Source organism: Macaca thibetana, chromosome 12 (genome assembly GCF_024542745.1).
Source record: "Macaca thibetana thibetana isolate TM-01 chromosome 12, ASM2454274v1, whole genome shotgun sequence".
NCBI lineage: Eukaryota > Metazoa > Chordata > Mammalia > Primates > Cercopithecidae > Macaca > Macaca thibetana.
This window is the reverse complement of record NC_065589.1, coordinates 99,013,603-99,030,856: the sequence shown is the minus strand read 5'-3', so window position 1 is coordinate 99,030,856 and position 17,254 is coordinate 99,013,603. Positions and strand designations below refer to the sequence as shown.

Here is a 17,254-nt window from a genome sequence, read left to right as displayed (position 1 = left end):
GTAGTGACTCTGGATAGGTGGTGCCCGGGGCCAAATCGCAGCTGCAGGCTCCACCGTGTAGGAGGACAGTTTGCTGATGCACCCAGAGATCTGGGGAACCTCTTACAAAAAAGGGACTACAAATACTCCGATTGAGCACATTTTGCTTCTTTAAAACTTCATTACTCATACATTTTAAGTTAAAAATTTTTGTGCTTAAAGTGTTGCAATTATCTTCAGTAAAATTCTAATACACACGCACACATACACACAATTTTGTTTTGCAATTTTGTAGATTCTATTTTATTGGCCTGGTATCACAGCCTTAAAAATTCAAGGGGAAAAGCCAAACCGATTGAAAGCCAGGGAACATAGCGGCAAGCACCACAGAGTACAAGTTCCCCTCCATGACTCTGAGGCTCAAATGGGAAAAGGAGAGATGTCTGCTTTGATTTCTTTCCTTTTAATTAATCATGATCACAAAGCAATCTCCACCCTGTCCCTGGGATTTAAGATACTGGTTAAACTCCACCGTGTCCCGAATTCTCCATCGAAGGTGGAGGAGTGTTCAGAATCTAAAGTCCGCCCGCGGACCATTAAAAACCTCTAGGTCTGTGCCCTCATTTTTAATACTCAAATTAAAGGCTCACCCCGAGCCGCCACGCAGTACACTCTTCTCTATTTGCTGGGCCAGTTTTGGAAATTAGAAGGGGTTTGTCTCTTTGTTAGCAATCTGTTTACTTTCTTCTGATACAATGAAGCATCAGGTTCAAGGTGACAAGGCTTCTTGGTTTAGTCATTTTTACCCATCTTCCTCTTTGTAGATGATGTTTTTTCATTTTCAATTGTATTTTTTTTCATCAATGCCATCTCCCGAACAGCATTTTAAAAATAAAATTTCCAAGTCCTTTTTTTAATGTGGTTCCAGTCAAATGATTTACCCACACCCCAAATAATACTATTTACATCCAATATCAATAGCTGCCTATCAGTAATTCTTAAAGATCTTCTGATCCATATTTAACAATTTAAATGATGGCTAACATTATTGACAGGCAAATGCCTGAACCAATAGTTTGTGGACTAGTTGCCAGCCAGATGACAGCCAGGTACACTCAGGGATAAGAACATAATTAGTTTCTGCCCTAGTCTCTTCAACTGTAGAAGGCAGACAGCACTCTTTCTCACCTTCCAGGGAAGCAGATTAGCAGATTAACAAAATGATGTAAATCACACAAGGTTTAAATCCCCCTTCCCCTTCTAATACCTATTTAGGAAAACTTTAAAATTTTTCCTTTAGGCATCTAGTCTTTCTGTGGTTTAGCCACATGCTCTCCCCTTTTTGGCTTTATCCTTCTGTAAAGTAAGGAAGGTGAAAGAGCATATTAGGAGTTTTTCTTTTTCTTATAGCTTTCCTTTGTTTGAGTGGATCATCCTGTTGCCGTCGTTTTAGTCCAGTTGTTGTTAGTTCATGTTCTTACCACCCACCAAAGAATAGCACAGGATTAAGTTTATACTAATAAATGATGTTCATGAGGAGGTTTTTAAATGCCAGAGTTATGATTTATTTTTTTAAATGGGTGGAGAAAGGGGAGCGGCAATAAAACTAGCTCCCAAGTCATTCAACATCCTTGGTTTCACACATCTATGTGGGCTTTTCTTTGTTTTGGTCTTTAAGTTTTTTGGACATACCTCTTATTTCCCTGTAAGTCCTATTATCATGGACCAAATGCTTTTTTTGACTATCTTTGTCCATAGCTTGAAACCCTGTTTATTACAGTTAAATTTATAGAAAGTATTATATGGTCCTCTTTTCTACTTCCTAAGAGTTTATAATTGTCCCTGTTTATCTCCCCACCCATTAAGAATTCTGTAATAAATCCCTGCACCAAATAAATTAAAATCTGCAACTTCAGACACCCGAGGAAGAGGACATTAATCCACTTAGTAAAATACTCAAGACCTCCCCCTCTCAATTTCAGCTCTTCTTAATGTAACATTCAGTAATTACAGCTGGCTCCTTATACTTCCCTCCCTCCCTTTTATTCTGAATCATATTGGCCTTGCTTAACCTTCATTTCCTTTTCTACTCCCCACATTTGTCCACATACTTTTCTTTGACCATGTTTGTCTCTTTCTCTTTCTTTCTGCTGTGTGGATTGAGGGCAACAAATGAAACTTTCCAAGAGCTTAATACTGGCTCGTAAAATCCCATCCTACCTCCCCATTCCACTATTAACGCTTTGTACAATTTTTATGCATCCTTCAGTTGTGTAGTTACTGCTCTATATTTTTCTGATTGATCATTAAGTTATGCTGGCTTTTCAGAACTGTCTCCATAATCCTGAAGCAAAGGCTTTTTACTTGGCATGCTCTCTGCCTTTGGAATGCCTTTCCTGGCAAGGACAGACGCTTTGGTTTGACTACGATTCTTAAGTTACAATTCAAAGCTAATTTGTTCAGTTAGGTTTCTACTATGAGCAGCTCTGTTTCTCACCGTTAAGTGCTCCATGATGCTGCTTAGTTGAAGGGTGTGTTGTAAGTGCAAGATGTAATATACTCATATTGTACTTGATTATCAGTTTTCAAAAACAGCTGCATGCTTTGATATCTGTGTAAGGAAATATCGAAAGATAATATACCATTGGTATTTATTACTCTATAATTAAGGACGTGTCAGTGTTTCCCTTCCAAAAAAGCCCCTTATTTTCAGAAATTCATATCTCAGGCATAAATTTCCCTATGAATTATGGTCTAATACCATATTAGAAGTTTCTTCTTTTTAAGTTATCCCTCCCCTTCCTTTTCTTTCTGAGGAAGTAAGTCTCAGGATGTAATTTCTGGGTTATTGCTTTGGGATGAGGGGGAGCAGGCCCAGTGCTGCACAGTTCAAGGTGCTGCCACGTTGCCACCTGCTCCCTCTGCTCTCCCGCCCTGTGTGGGGAGACACTGGGGGCTGCCTTTCGGATGAAGGGTCAGCTTTATACATACATGGGTGAGCAGCTTTGTCGCTGTATGATTCAAAAGGCAATAGAGAAGAGTCAGTTGTCCAGAAATATCGTAAGTGCCACAGAGTCTGAACTTTTAGTACATAAATCAATTCTTCTGCATTCCTCTCCTTATAGTCGTTGAGAATACAAATACTGGCCGGTGTAACATAATACACCTAGAGTAGGGTATTAGCAACTTATTAACACATTTCTTCTTACAGAGAGAGGCAGAAGGAAGAAACAGGAGAAAGAGACGAGAAGACAATTTTTTTTCCCTCCTTGAAGAGGTGGTCTTGACTACCGCTCAACCACAGCCTACTGAAAAAGCCCTGGAAAATCTGAGTTCTAGATCTGCCTGTACCACCGAGGGACTTCTCCTCAGGCCCCAGTTTCCTACATCTCAAATACAGGAGGTTATGAAAATAAGTGCTTCTCAGGAGGGCCAGGGAACTTACCTAAATGTATGAATTCAGTAGCATGTAAGACCACAGGGAGTGGTGCAGGCCTGTGACAGATGGGGTATACTCACTGAATGCCTCCCTAAAGGGAGAATCAGAGCAATAATAAAAACACGTAAAGTAATGGCCATACTCCGGACGTGGTGGCTCACGCCTATAATCCCAGCACTTTGGGAGGCTGAGACGGGCGGATCATGAGGTCAGGAGATCTAGACCATCCTGGCTAACACAGTGAAACCCCATCTCTACTAAAAATACAAAAAAATTAGCCGGGCATGCTGGCGGGTGGCTTAGTCCCAGCTACTCGGGAGGCTCAGGCAGGAGAATGACGTGAACCTGGGAGGCGGAGCTTGCAGTGAGCCGAGATGGAGCCACCGCACTCCAGCCTGGGAGACAGAGCGAGACTCCCTCTCAAACAAACAAAAAATTGGCCATACTACATGGTCTCTTGTGTCCCTTTTAACGGCAGAAAAGTGGGCCACAAAATAACCACCTCCACTGTCCTTTGCTGTATCCTGCTAGCTGGAGACAGAAACAGAAGGGAACTAGAGGTCCAACTGAGTCATGCACACTGCACTTGGTGCTTCCTGAAAGGCACATAGGTGACAATGACAACATCCAATGTAGGGAAAGGCTTATACAAAAAAACTCTTTTTCTGTAACACACTTCAGCTCCTAAATATGTCACTATATGTGCCTTAATTTTCTCATCTGTGAAATGATATTGAAGACATTAAATTTTCAGATCTAAAGAACTTCAGGTTGCTTGAGAAAGGTCATACCAGTATTCCTAGGAGTCACATCTTCTCGCACCCCACCTTAGGTCTGCTATTTAAATGCAGTAACTGACGGGAAAGTAGTATCACCATTTAAAATTATCTTCCAAGAATCATCAATTCCTTCTATCAGTTTATAAAAACAATTAGGATCCTCTCCTTGGGGTTGGGGGTGGATAAGGAATAACTCAGATAGTGAGATGATGGCGGGACACCTGAAGAAACTGATCCCAAATTCCAATTTAGAAAAATGGACTGCAGAGTGAGTGGGGATCCTGGTCCCTGAAGCCATTTGTGCCTCACATGCAGTGAGGGCATCCCACAGACACCAGGGAGAACTCTTCCCCTGGGATAGATTGCAATGAAAGCACAGAGACCACGATTCGCTCCTGCGTCCCGAAGAGGAAAGGGGAGAGACAACACTATGGGGAGTGGGTAGTGTGGTTGGGAGCTCAGAGAGCTCTTGTGCTCTAACAGGCAGTTCTGAATTGTTTGAGATGAAAAAGACTGGGCTCATTTAACATCTGCCTTCATCTTCCTTTCCTTACCCTTCAGAAGGGAGTTTTAGAGCTACAGTTTTCCATCTTGTGATTGCCACAGGTGACTGTTAGAGATGGCGATCAGCAGCCCCAAGAAACAGGAACCTGTGGCCAGTTAAGTCTGACTTTCTCCACAGCATGAGGGTTGAGGTGAAGTCCCTGGCTCCTGTTAAGCAGAGGAAAGTCTTCTCAAGCAACATTGGCAGTAGAGTAGTTTCTATCACTGTCTGAGGGAAGCGGTTTTCTGACTCAATCAATAGTTGAGGAAACCAAGAAATGTTAAGGAGAGCCTGATAGCAAAACTAGTAACATGCTTCCCAAAGTATTTATATCTTCTATCAAAAGGTATATGCAATAAATACACTGAAGATGCGTGAAAAGTCATAAAGAGTGGCAAGAAGCCTTTGTGTATCATGACCCAGCTTAAGAAACAGACTGCTCATCATGCAACGAATGTACCTCTCCCTACTTTCATGTCCTTTTTTTCTCTACCATGGCCCCTCTGACATAACCATTATTGTAAGTTTGGTTAATGCCCAGGTTTTCTGTAATACTGTTCTTTAATCACATGTCTGTATCTTTGAGCAGCATGTAGAATTGCTCGCATGTTTTTCAAACTTCCCCAGTTACATTTTAATGAATAGCTTTGAAGAGAGGGCATAGGATAGGAGCATTAGTTGTCTGTATTGCAATTCAAATTTAAAAATGAAACATGTTCAAGTCAGTGGTTTATAATATACTCTTTTCATTGTTAAACATAAGATCTAATATTAAATAGTCCCAAATTTTCCACTGAAAAAGGCAGTTGGGTCAATAGTCAATAGAAGAATAAGACCCACAGTGCATGTCAGCATTAAAAGACAGCATGAACTATCATTTGAAAACTGATTGTATCATCCACAGAAAGTATCTTGAGACTTAAGTGAAATTTCTTTTGTGGCTCATAATATTTCTGGGTAGCAGATGCTTTCTCAAAAACAGATTTTACTTTTAAAAATATCAAATATAATTAACACCTTCAACATAAAATGAAATCTTTGCTTCCAGATGCATTTCAAGGTGTTGAAATTAATCTATGCAGCCCTCTATGGCTAAGAGTTTCCATTGACTTATGGATTCTGCTGCCATACTGATGTCTGAAGGACTGAGAACAGGAGCAGGGCATTTAAACTTAACTGTATTTGAAGGATGCTTATTAAACCAGGAGCATTTTTAAAAAGGTATTTGCATCTATTTCTGATCAACACAGTATAAACGAGAAGGCTAAGAACCAGGTGCCCTGGTATTTGTTATAGAAACACCAGCCAGAAACACAGATTAAGTTTAGGGCAAGCTGTATTTCAAGACACTGTGTCAAAGTCTTGACAATGGATGGACTTTCAAAGATATTTAAAATTAAAATTGGTTTTATTTTAAAAGAAAAAACAATCGAGTGTCAAAAAAAGAAAAGATTAAGTTTTCCATAAAACATACTCAAAACAATAAATGATGGGGGTGGTTGATAAGGGAAACCGAATTAATGAGTCAACTTGTAGTACCAATTATCTGCTGAGATTTCAGCAAAATACTGATTAACTTATTTAATAACACTCCATTCCACTAGGTCATGGGTGTTGAGAAGCATGTGTGAGCGCACACATACACTCCTACACATTTTTAAATGTTAAGAATTACACATTTACAAAACTTTTTATTGCTTTTGTGAACTAATAGCAACTCTGACATTACAGTCTTTATAAGTTTTGTTTTTTTAAACTCTAAATCTCAGCATCACGCAAATAAGTGACACATTTAATGCAAGTTTTTTTTATTTTTTAAATTAATTAATTTTTTAGATGGAGTCTCGCTCTGTCGCCCAGGCTGGAGTTCAGTGGCACAATCTCAGCTCACTGCAAGCTCCGCCTCCTAGGTTCATGCCATTCTCCTCCCTCAGCCTCCCAAGTAGCTGGGACTACAGGTGCCCACCACCAAGCCCAGCTAATTTTTTGTATTTTTAGTAGAGATGGGGTTTTACCATGTTAGTTAAGATGGTCTCGATTTCCTGACCTCATGATCCACCCATCTTGGCCTCCCAAAGTGCTGGGATTACAGGCGTTGAGCCACCGCACCCAGCCTAATGTAAGTTTTTGTCCTGGAAGGAATGTTGGCCACAGCTAATGGCAAAATTTTATTTGTGTTTATGAGTGTAGAAAAAATGCCCACATACAGGTAACTTTCAATATTATATTTGCCTAAATCAGGAAAATACATAAATGTTTCAGATGTACTCTCTGAAAAGTGTTTAATGCTTTTTTTTTTTTTTTTCCTATCAGTTAGTGAGAAAACATGTATGGGTACTAGTTGTGTATAGAATATCTTAGCCACCATTTATTTTCAGGATAGAAAAACACAGCAAATGAAGCACTATTTCCTGACCGTGGGATATTATTATTTTGAGAAGATGTCATATGTGACACAGCGCCTGACAGAAGCCAACTGACTCATCTGGTTTATCTCAGTAGGTGGCATAAAGTATAACCTTGCCCATGAGAAGTGGCAAAGAATTTCTTATTAATATTTATATCTTTAGTTTTGCTCTCCAAAGGAGCACACCTGCTAGATTCTGAGTTCCATAGCCTTAGACTGGAAGGAACTTCCAAAATAGTTCTTGAGCTCTTTGTTTTCTGGGTGAGGAAGTAATTTGTTCACTGGCTTCCCTGTAAGAGAGTCTAGAAGCCAGTGCTGCGGTGGCCAATCACACACTGTGGGTCTCATAAAGGTTGGAGAGAGTTGTCTGTTCAGATGGAGCTTGTTGTTTCTGCCTCTTACTCTTCCTGCTTTTAAATTCCCAGGCCTCGTAGACTCTGAAATCCTGCTTTCTTTGATCTGTAATACTGCCTCTCTCCCAAGGGCTTTGTCTGGCTCCCTAACCTTGATCTATTTCGTGCTTTCGATTTTGCTACCTGTCAAATGGACCCTACTGGCCTTCTGAATCACTGCTTTCTCCATCTTAGATGCTTGCTAGGCTACTCGATCCTTCCAGAAGCTAGAGAGCCTGGCTTGCCCCTTGTCGCGCCACCTTTCCTTGACTGTGCCTCACTCTGTGGTGTATAGAAGTTACTCATTTCAAAAGCTAGGGAAAGTTACAATTTACCTGTCAGTAAACAGAAGATGGTTTATCAACAGACTTTACCTTAATGACTACAAATGTTTACCTCCTGCTTTCCAGAATGCAAAGAAAATCTTGGAAATGTCATAATATCTTACAAACATTTGCAAAACAGATCCTTGTTCATCCGGAAGGGAAACAATTGTATTCGTTGTCTCTGTCACAAGGAAAACGTTCCGTGAGAAACATATAGGTAGATGTATACATCTATACATAAATGAACATGCTAATTAAAAATTGCAGTGGGTACTTTATTAAAAATTTATTTTACCATCTAGCTATTCAAAACATCTTTACATCAACAAACACAGCAGTTTGACTATTGGAATCATAAGCGATTTATCTTGAAAAGGTTATATTTGTAGGTAGATGCAAGTATTTTGGAGCAATATTTCTATCAAAATTACTGGTTTTGTTAGGAGTATTTTGATTTCTCTATTTTTACACTGGGAAAAAAAATTAAAACAAGTATGTCAGTGTTCATTTTATGGGCTAGATGGCTTCACTGTTTGTCATGTTTGTCCGAATTACAGCTGTTTATCTTGCAACTTTCTTTAAGATTAATTAAATGCAAATGTAACTCTGTGAATCATGGGAATACCTGCCAGACCTCTTATTAATACCTTCACTTAAAAACCCCTGTGCCTGAGAGTCATTAATTTGCTAGAAGAAAAGTGCTAAAGCAGCCCTTTGCCCACAAACAATTCTGCAATGGCTGCCCAATTAGTCCCGAAGCATTCTGATCCTCCTTTCAGGCCTCGTGGCCCTTTGAGGACACAAGAAGGCTCCGATGATAACCTGGCAACCTAGGTAGAAACCCAGCCAAGTGTAAGCGTTTGAAGCTGCAGTTTGGCTGCCATCGTGTCGGCGAAAAGAAAGAATTCAGGCACCATGTCATCCAGTACAAAGGATAAAAACGGATTCAACCGGAAATTCAATGTGGCACCACATATGGGATACATGAGTGCGGTTATACAACAGGCCACATATTTTTTTTGAACAGTCTCCTACATGTGATGCCGAGGACATGTGTAACCATCATAACGTCTCTAGGAATCTGTATTTAATTTGAGTTGGGGTGGTGGCAGGGATTGGAGATCTGAAGCCGCCACAGGTTTGTGGCAGATGGCTCTGTGTCAGCTATGACAAGCAGCCAGGCTCAGCTTCCTCTGCAGATTTTCTTTTCTCTCTGATCAGGTAAATATGGGCACACTCTGGAAAGTTCTTCAGATTCTGCCTTAGGCTGCAAGTTTGTGACTTAGCCCCATCTGTCACAAATCTTCCCTAGGTTCTGTTGTAAGCAGAGACCTGAATTTACCATGTAGGGCTGCCCAAGAAAACGGAGCGATTTCACCCTGCAACGAGGAGGAGGGAGAGAAGAGAAAGAAGTGAAGAGCATTAATGACTAAAAGATGAAAGTATGCTGAAAATTTATATTGCAAATTTGCATCACTTACGTCAATTACATTTCAAAAAGCCACCAAGTAAATGGTTCTTGAGTTTCATCACCTCAGGAAATCTCAGTTTCTGATTGGTTTAAAGTGTTGTTGTATTTCCAACCAGAGAAGAAGGCTACTGTTTTTTGCAAATGGGTATATTCTGCTGCACACATATTTATTGGTTTATGTTATGAATGACAGCCATTGGAAGTTCATCATCCAATTTTTATATAAACACAAGACACATAACACTGTACATACAAGTTTTTGCTGTGAATTTTACTTTTAAATGATGAAGACACAACGATAAATGCCATTAATATTATGTGAAATTTAAAAAGTGCTTCATATTTACAACAGGTTTATATTCGTTATTTCATAATAGCGGTACCTCAGGGGTAAACTGATATTTAAAAAATATATTCTTCCAGGTTTACAGATGAATCACATAGAAGCCAAGAAAATCACCTAGAATCAGGTTGCAAATGAGTAGCAGAGAAGGACAAAACCTCTAACTGATCTTAATCAGCCAAAGCATATCTGTGATGCTAAAAGGCTTTTTCCTTTTATTTTATTTAGACAAATCAAAGGAAAGCCAGAGCAAATAAAATCGAGGGAGGAGGTGAAGAAGGAAGGAAGGGAGAGAGGGAAGAAGAAAGGGAAGGGAGGGAGAGGCAGAGGAGGGAGAGAGAGAAAGAGTGAGAGACTGAGACTGAGAATTTGCCTTAATTGTGCTGGTGCAGTTGAGAGCTTTTAGAAGTTCTTAGAACGTCATAAACATTTAAGTTTTCATGTTTAAGGAAAAAGTAAGGACTCCGGAGCAGTATTAAAACCAGTGAGCAACACCTTATTCAAATCTAGAGTTTAAGCTCAAATTAAAAGGGGACTACAGACTGACCAGTTTCTTGAAGGAAACAAAGTAGCTTGGCTGTGGTTCAGGTACATATAGCTTGACATAATCAAGATAACTACAAATGGCTTTTCTGGGCAATGAGTGTGAACTGTAAGCTTAATTATTGTTTTGAATTAGTTTCCGGCAGAACTCTAAAAATTCTTCTCTCTTCCAAACAATAGGAGATTATAAAAGTTTTGTCAATATTGAGGAACTTGAAGAGAAAAACAAAAAAATCAGGAGCTATCACCTGAAAAATCTTAAACTACAAGTCACTCTCAAAAAGCAAGAATGGCATCTCTCTCTCTTTTTAAACCAGAGAATACCATTCAATTTATAAATAAAAGTAAATGAAAAATAGGATTGGAATGAAAATCTCTTACATCAATCTGGATGATACCTACCTTACACAACTGCCCTATTTGTACTCGTATATTCATTTCAATACTGGTAATGAGGGAATAGCTATAAAATGTCTTTCAACAGCATTTAAAAATATAATGATCAGGGTTCTCTAAAAGCATGAAATACTAATTTCAAATAATTGTTGAGAATTTTCCATAAGTAAATTCACATAGTATAATAAAAGTGAGGCCAAAAAAAATACAACTTCACAGTATTACACTTGCTTGGGTTAGAAAGGAAGAACTATGGTTAGTTTAAGGGGTCAATCCTTAGCTGATTCTTTTATGATGACTTCTAGAAATTTGTGTTCAAGTTAGGCTTAGGAGTCATCGAACAGCTCCCTATTTTATCTCTGTGAGAAGTATGTGTCCAGTGCATCTGCCTAATGTGAAAAAGTACATGTCTCGACCATACAAGTTTACAGTCAATGACTCAACTGTAGACATCAACTTTGTCAGAAGTGGTTTTATATTTTCTTAAATTAAGAAAAATTGTTTTAGGTTTTTTAAATTATTAAGAAACATTTAATTTTTGCATGTATTGGATTTCTCTAACGATCCTAAGTGTGTGTGTGTGTGTGTGTGTGTAAGAGAGAAAGAGACTGAGTACACACATACATGCAAATGAGGAATTTAAACATTTCAGGTCTGAAATTATTTCAGGTAGGAAGTCATGGACACAAGCGTTCTGTGATAGAAGGAGTCACTTTAAGAAAAAAAGTAAATTCTGTTTCTGCTTTTCACTTACTAGCATTCTGTTTCAAATCCTGCTTCAAGTTATACCCCAAACTCTCACTCATATTGAAAGTATAATGTCTGATGTGAGAAGAAAGCCAAGTGTTAGTAGCCTTATTCTAGTCATTAAATTTCTAAGTGTGAATCCATATGAAAAATCCTATCCTAAAGTGAACTCTATATGATAAGAAGTTGAAATGATTTTAAAATGTAAACTTTTAACAACAAAAAAAGAGTAAGGTGTAAAAATGTAAAAGGAACAAATTAAAGAATTCAGTGACATTCTATCCTTTTAGATCTTAGAAGCATATGTTTTATAAAAGCAAAACAGCACTGTCCAATGAAATAAATCTAAAAATAACTCCCAACATTCTTTTCACAGTACACACAAAAGATCCTCTCCGATTGCATAAGAAAAGTAGGTAAAAGCTAAAATGCTAATTCTCTAGTATTTAGTAAAAGCAAATGTTACCTATTTATAAAAGCAAATGTGTCTATTTATGAAACACAAGATAAAAAATTACAATAACTTGTTGTATCATTATTATAAAGGTTTAGAAGGCATTTTTTCTTTTCTGTTTTGGCTTTAAATTCTATAACACCACACAAACTAAATCTGTGGTCCTTCCTGTGCTTTTAACTCTATACCTTGCAACATGCCAGTTTTTCCTAGTAATTGTATCATAAAGCTCTTGATTACTTAAAATTTTAGATGAATTTATTAATTTTTGAAATTAATTTTTAGACAATATCACTAAGCACTATGGATGAAGGCAAATGTGAAAATATGTTATAGATTTATAAGAGAAAAATCCATGGTAGCCTATGCTTAAAAATGAATTATATAAATAAGTTCTTATAAATGCTTTTGCATGAATTACTAATTTATAAAACTTTGAGATGCAGGTTTTTACGGTGTACAAACTAGAATACATTTAAGTACTAACATGTACTCAATGAAACAGCATTTAAGATATAGGTTATCATTTAAGCTGTGTGAGGAACAATTTGGTATATTAACAACATACCACTAAGCTGCCATTCTTTTTTTCAGAAGTTGTTTGTAAAATAAATAATTATAGCTCTGTTATGGCAGTAGCTGAATGAAAATATTTCAAGTGGACATCTGCTTTCTTTTCTTACTAGAGGCAACTTGTTGCACTGACTTTTGAAATGGTTAAAAATTTGCAGATGTTTAAAATTTGCAGATGCAGAATAACAGGGTTAAGCAATGTTACAAATTGATACATTTTGATGGTGGAAACACATTTATAAATACTTCACCAAAAATTCATCCAAAGAGGGAAAAAATCAATAATCTGACAGAGAACTCACTGAAAATTGCTTTGTGTCATATATAGAAAATAAATTCATTTGTACTAATACTTATATTTCCTCAATTTCCATTATCTGCATATTTTGACAGTCTATCACATGCGAAACTATTTGACTGATATTTCATACAAACAAAACTGCTACTGAACTTTAAAAATTAGGAAATATTGAGGTAAATCTTGGACAACCGTTTTCTCTGTGGAGCTTCCCATGTATACAATACAATAGTATTGACTCAAGGAGTAATACTGAAGCTGGAACTGTTCAGTCAGCATTTTAAACTATTATGAGCTACCTTCTGAACCATTGCCAAGTTAATAGACAATGAAAGATAATGAGCTTGAAATTGGGTGTTAAATTGCATTTTTGGTTCTCTCTCTTTTTCTTGAAGTTTAACTGTTTCCTGTAGAAACAAAGTCATGTTTTGATGTATCACTATGTAAATATGTATTTTAGGCTATGAACAGGGAAAGGAGAAAAAAAAAGGCAGAGAACTGTATTTCATGTAGAAGGTTATATATTAACATAGGAAAATTAAAATATGTTAGATTATAAAACTGCTAGATTGTAAACTATACTGGATTTATGTAAAATGAAGATGCTACATTCGAAGAATATAAAAAGGTATATTACTCATGGCCTAGAGCCACCTTCAAAACTCATAAAGCAGATTTATCCTAGTTCAATTACTTAGACTTTTAGTAGGGCCTCTTTGTGTTGTTATTTCAACAATGTAAAATTCTTGATTCAAATAAAGAAAAGAAGATAACGAACGAGGGTAGTGAATGATGATGCTGTTTACACTATTTTCCCTTTGCCATTCAGAGATGAGACTGACATTCTTATTCTAAAGAAACTGAGGATTTTTTATGTCGTTTTAATTAAATTGGACATGAGAAATATTCAATTCTTAAAAATCACCTTTCAAGTAGTTCAAAAATGAACACCAAACTTCACTCATGCCATTTACCTGAATTTTTGAGGACTAAGGATTTCATTATGATGGGAAGAAAGGCTTATCCTCATTAGTATAATTGTAGAATCTTTCCTTTACTTCCTTTTAAACTAATGAGTTACATTAATCCAGGTTCATTTTTATAAGCCTCTAGGGGCTAAATGTAAAGGACAGTCATCTTAGAAAACAATAAATTTTAAAAAAAGCATGTACCATGCATTAAGTGCACGTATTTCATAAGACCTAGGTTAATACAACTGGCATCCAGTTTAATTAATCCTTGTTAGTGTAACAACTAATATCCCTCCCTAGCATGTTTCCTTTAAACATTAGTATGTTAATTAAATGTTTTTTTTTAAAGATTTTTCTTTGTACTTCAATATGGCATTTATACCATGTAAATCTCTTCTCAATAACTACCTTATAGAGATGTTTTCTTATAATATCTGGTCTCTTGCAGAAATTCTGGAGCCTTTTTGAAAGCTGTTCAGGTGTAGAATACAGATATTCAGCTGCAGGAAAAACAGATACATTTTTAATGAAACAAAAACCTCAAAGCACACACTCGATATTAGTCACTTTACTAATTAAAAATGCATATTGCTCTGTGCCGCCTCGTGTTTTACATTATTTAAGCATGATTTTATAAGGTTACCTCAGCTCACAAGGATGTTTAATGCTAAATAAGACTGTGTAGTTGTGCTGTTTAGACATCTCCTTTGGGTGATTAAAATACATTATTCTAATGTAACACAATGCATATGTGATATATTTAGTGATGAGAATTTTTTCAAAGAACTGGTACTATAGCCGTATGTACCCGTACAACAGTTGCATATTATTAACTAGTCAATTGTTTAATTTGGTGTGACTTTCAGTCCCTGATTTTTCTCTGTGTGTATCATTAAAAAAAATCTGTAAGCAATTGCAGCAACACTGACCTGCTTATAAAAATCCATCATTATGGGATGTGTATGCTAACAATGAAGAATGTTATTTGAAAACTTGCTTTTTTGTTATCTTAAAAGAACAGATGGTAAATATAAGCTTACTCTAATGTATTAAAACACATAAAATTTTCCTTAACACTAACATGTTGACTTGCCAAATAAACAATTGCTCCCGCCTAAGTTTATTTTCAAACTTTCTAATTTAGCATTAAATCTCAGTAAAGATGAATGCACATTAAAGCAGCTACCTGGAAATATTTCGGGATAAACCAAATCTTTAGGACAAAGTGGGTAACACCCACAGTACACAGCTTCCAACCTAGAAAAATTTGAGAAAGAGGATAAGAATATATGAAAAAGACAGTACCATCATACCCAGAAAGTGGTTTTGTTTGCCTAAAGTTAACAGAATGAGCCCAGAGTTAACTGGGACAAAAAACATGGTCGGTAGTATAATTCTAAAAGCCAAAGTTGCTCTTTTAAAAGATTTTATTGATCATATATGAATTTCATAGAACAGAACCAACAGCATATGTTTTGTTCACTGAATTAATCAAAGCGCAGCTCTGCATTTTTTTTTGTTTTTAAAATACTGTTTAACACATTTTATAATCAGCAGATAAACACATGTAACAACATGGTAAAGTATGGACAGCTTTTCTTAATAACGCTGCAAAGCCTCAGAATGTTCATTTTTCAAAAATGTTTAAATAAAATAGCAAATACTTAACTTTAACACTGTCTCCGTAGAAAAGATTGAGGCACTTTTAAAAGCATCAGAAAAAAATTTACAATCTGTTGTAATGGGGCATTTTCATTTTAAGCTCATGCTTCAAAACAATTTGTTATTATGCAGAATGTAAAACTCTTCCCCCTTTTGTTGAAAAACTCTCATGAAGATTACTTTAATGAACATTTTGCTTTCTTGACTAAAAATGCAGCTCACTTTCCATTTTATCAGCAAAGAATGCTTGTATTATTAAACAAACAAACATGGAAGTTTCACTTTGTGAGAGGATTTCCCCATGGACCCACCTATGGGAAGTTTTTCTTCACATCACAGTAGAAGGGTTAAGCGGAAGGAAGGTATTGCATCTTCCTTCTGTGTTAGCCCTGCATAATAGCTATTGATCTGACATATAATCAACTTTAAAGATACCACTGTCATTTCTGTTGGCTAGAAATTATGCAGTGAAATTCAAAACACCCTTTAAAATATGTTTATTTTATGAGAAACTTTGAATTGCATCCAAAATGTTGACCAAAGGGGAAATTTATTTTGAACTGCAGATTTTTTTCAACCCAAAGTACTCTGAAGTCATGTTAGTGTTTACCTTGTTTATTTACAGTGACGAAGTAAATGAAACTTAAGCTGTTTTTAAGTGGGTGATGTTTTCCCTATTTTCCTATGTTAACTGAAATTAAATAAAAAGTATTTACTTTGAACTGCAAATTTTGGAAAAATACTTAGTTCAAAGTTTTGCTTGAGAACTGATAGAAGTTACAAAATAATCTAGTGGGAAGGCACAGGTTCTGGTTACCAATTATTAATTTCAGAATGCAAACTAATATCTAATTTTTTGTGATACACACATAGGGTACACATAGAAATTCTTATAAGCACAGCTATAAACTACACTGTGACTGTATTATAAAACACTTAAAAGTTTTGAGTTTATAAACCAGTGATATTGTTTATGGACCAAAAGAAAATAGGCACTTTATCTGAAGACATTCAGTTTTTAAATGCTGTGCCAATCGAAAAGCAAATACATATGAACATTCTCTCATAATTACATAAAATCAAGAGTGAAGTCATAGGCATTTCAGAGAGTGCACATGTTATCTGCTTTTTAATAATGGATTTGAATTAGAGTATTCTGTTCCCCGAAAGAAAATTGCAGGCCAAGTTACATTTTGAGTCATCATATGAATATGTACCATGCCGTTTCCAAAAAACCTCTGCTAATTAAAATACAGTAAGATAGAAATGGCATTATTTGATTTAGGAAGAAAAAATTTACAAATTTTGGATTTCAACTTCTATTTGTAAATTATGTTAGTCATGGTTATATTTCTAATTCATCAAGAAAAAAACCACCATCTCTTTTGGTTCTATTTTTGACTTGTTATGATATACATTACTTAGATGAGGACTATGTTTTAAAATATCTTAAATAGGCCATAGTATTTTAACACCAATTTATAAAATTCATTTTCATAAGTTTCTCATTTTATTTTTTTTTAAATTACCTCATGACAATAATACAATTATTCATCACTTCAATTCTTAGGCACTACCAGTTAAATAATAAGAGTTCCAATTGATCTATTGTTAAAATGACTAGTAAATGACCTTTTTATTCCAATTAACAAATCATCTGCCAAATCTATGAATCTTAATATTCAGATCTATTCACTTCAATTCATACAATTTATCTGCAAATAGTTGTTGGGCTTTTGATTCTAAATATAATTAGCTGATAATTTTGCTTGGCTGAATTACTTTTCTGGAGGGCCTGCAAAGGCTCTCAGTCGCATTATCTAGCAATAATGAATCTGATAGGTGAAATTTTTTACTGTAATGAGGATGAGACACAGTTGTGACACCTGAGTCTACTAATAACAGAAGACTGCTAATTATCGACAGCACT

The 17,254-nt window shown here is 36.2% G+C and overlaps 1 protein-coding gene across 18 annotated transcripts in view; it reads right to left on the bottom strand.

The window, feature by feature from the left end:
* Window positions 1-253: 253 nt before the first annotated feature.
* The window catches only part of GTDC1 (glycosyltransferase like domain containing 1), a 388,620-nt gene continuing 371,619 nt past the window's right edge, over window positions 254-17,254 (bottom strand). For 15 of the 18 annotated variants that reach the window (XM_050751726.1, XM_050751725.1, XM_050751734.1 and 12 more), the window contains 3 exons: window positions 14,849-14,919; window positions 14,071-14,162; window positions 254-9,245 (listed from right to left, as the gene is read on the bottom strand). In XM_050751726.1, coding sequence (XP_050607683.1) covers window positions 9,162-9,245; window positions 14,071-14,162; window positions 14,849-14,919 — 247 coding nt within the window. In that variant the 3' untranslated portion in view covers window positions 254-9,161. The remainder of the gene's footprint in view (window positions 9,246-14,070; window positions 14,163-14,848; window positions 14,920-17,254) is intronic. The other 3 variants (XM_050751733.1, XM_050751735.1, XR_007718269.1) reach the window with 2 other exon arrangements.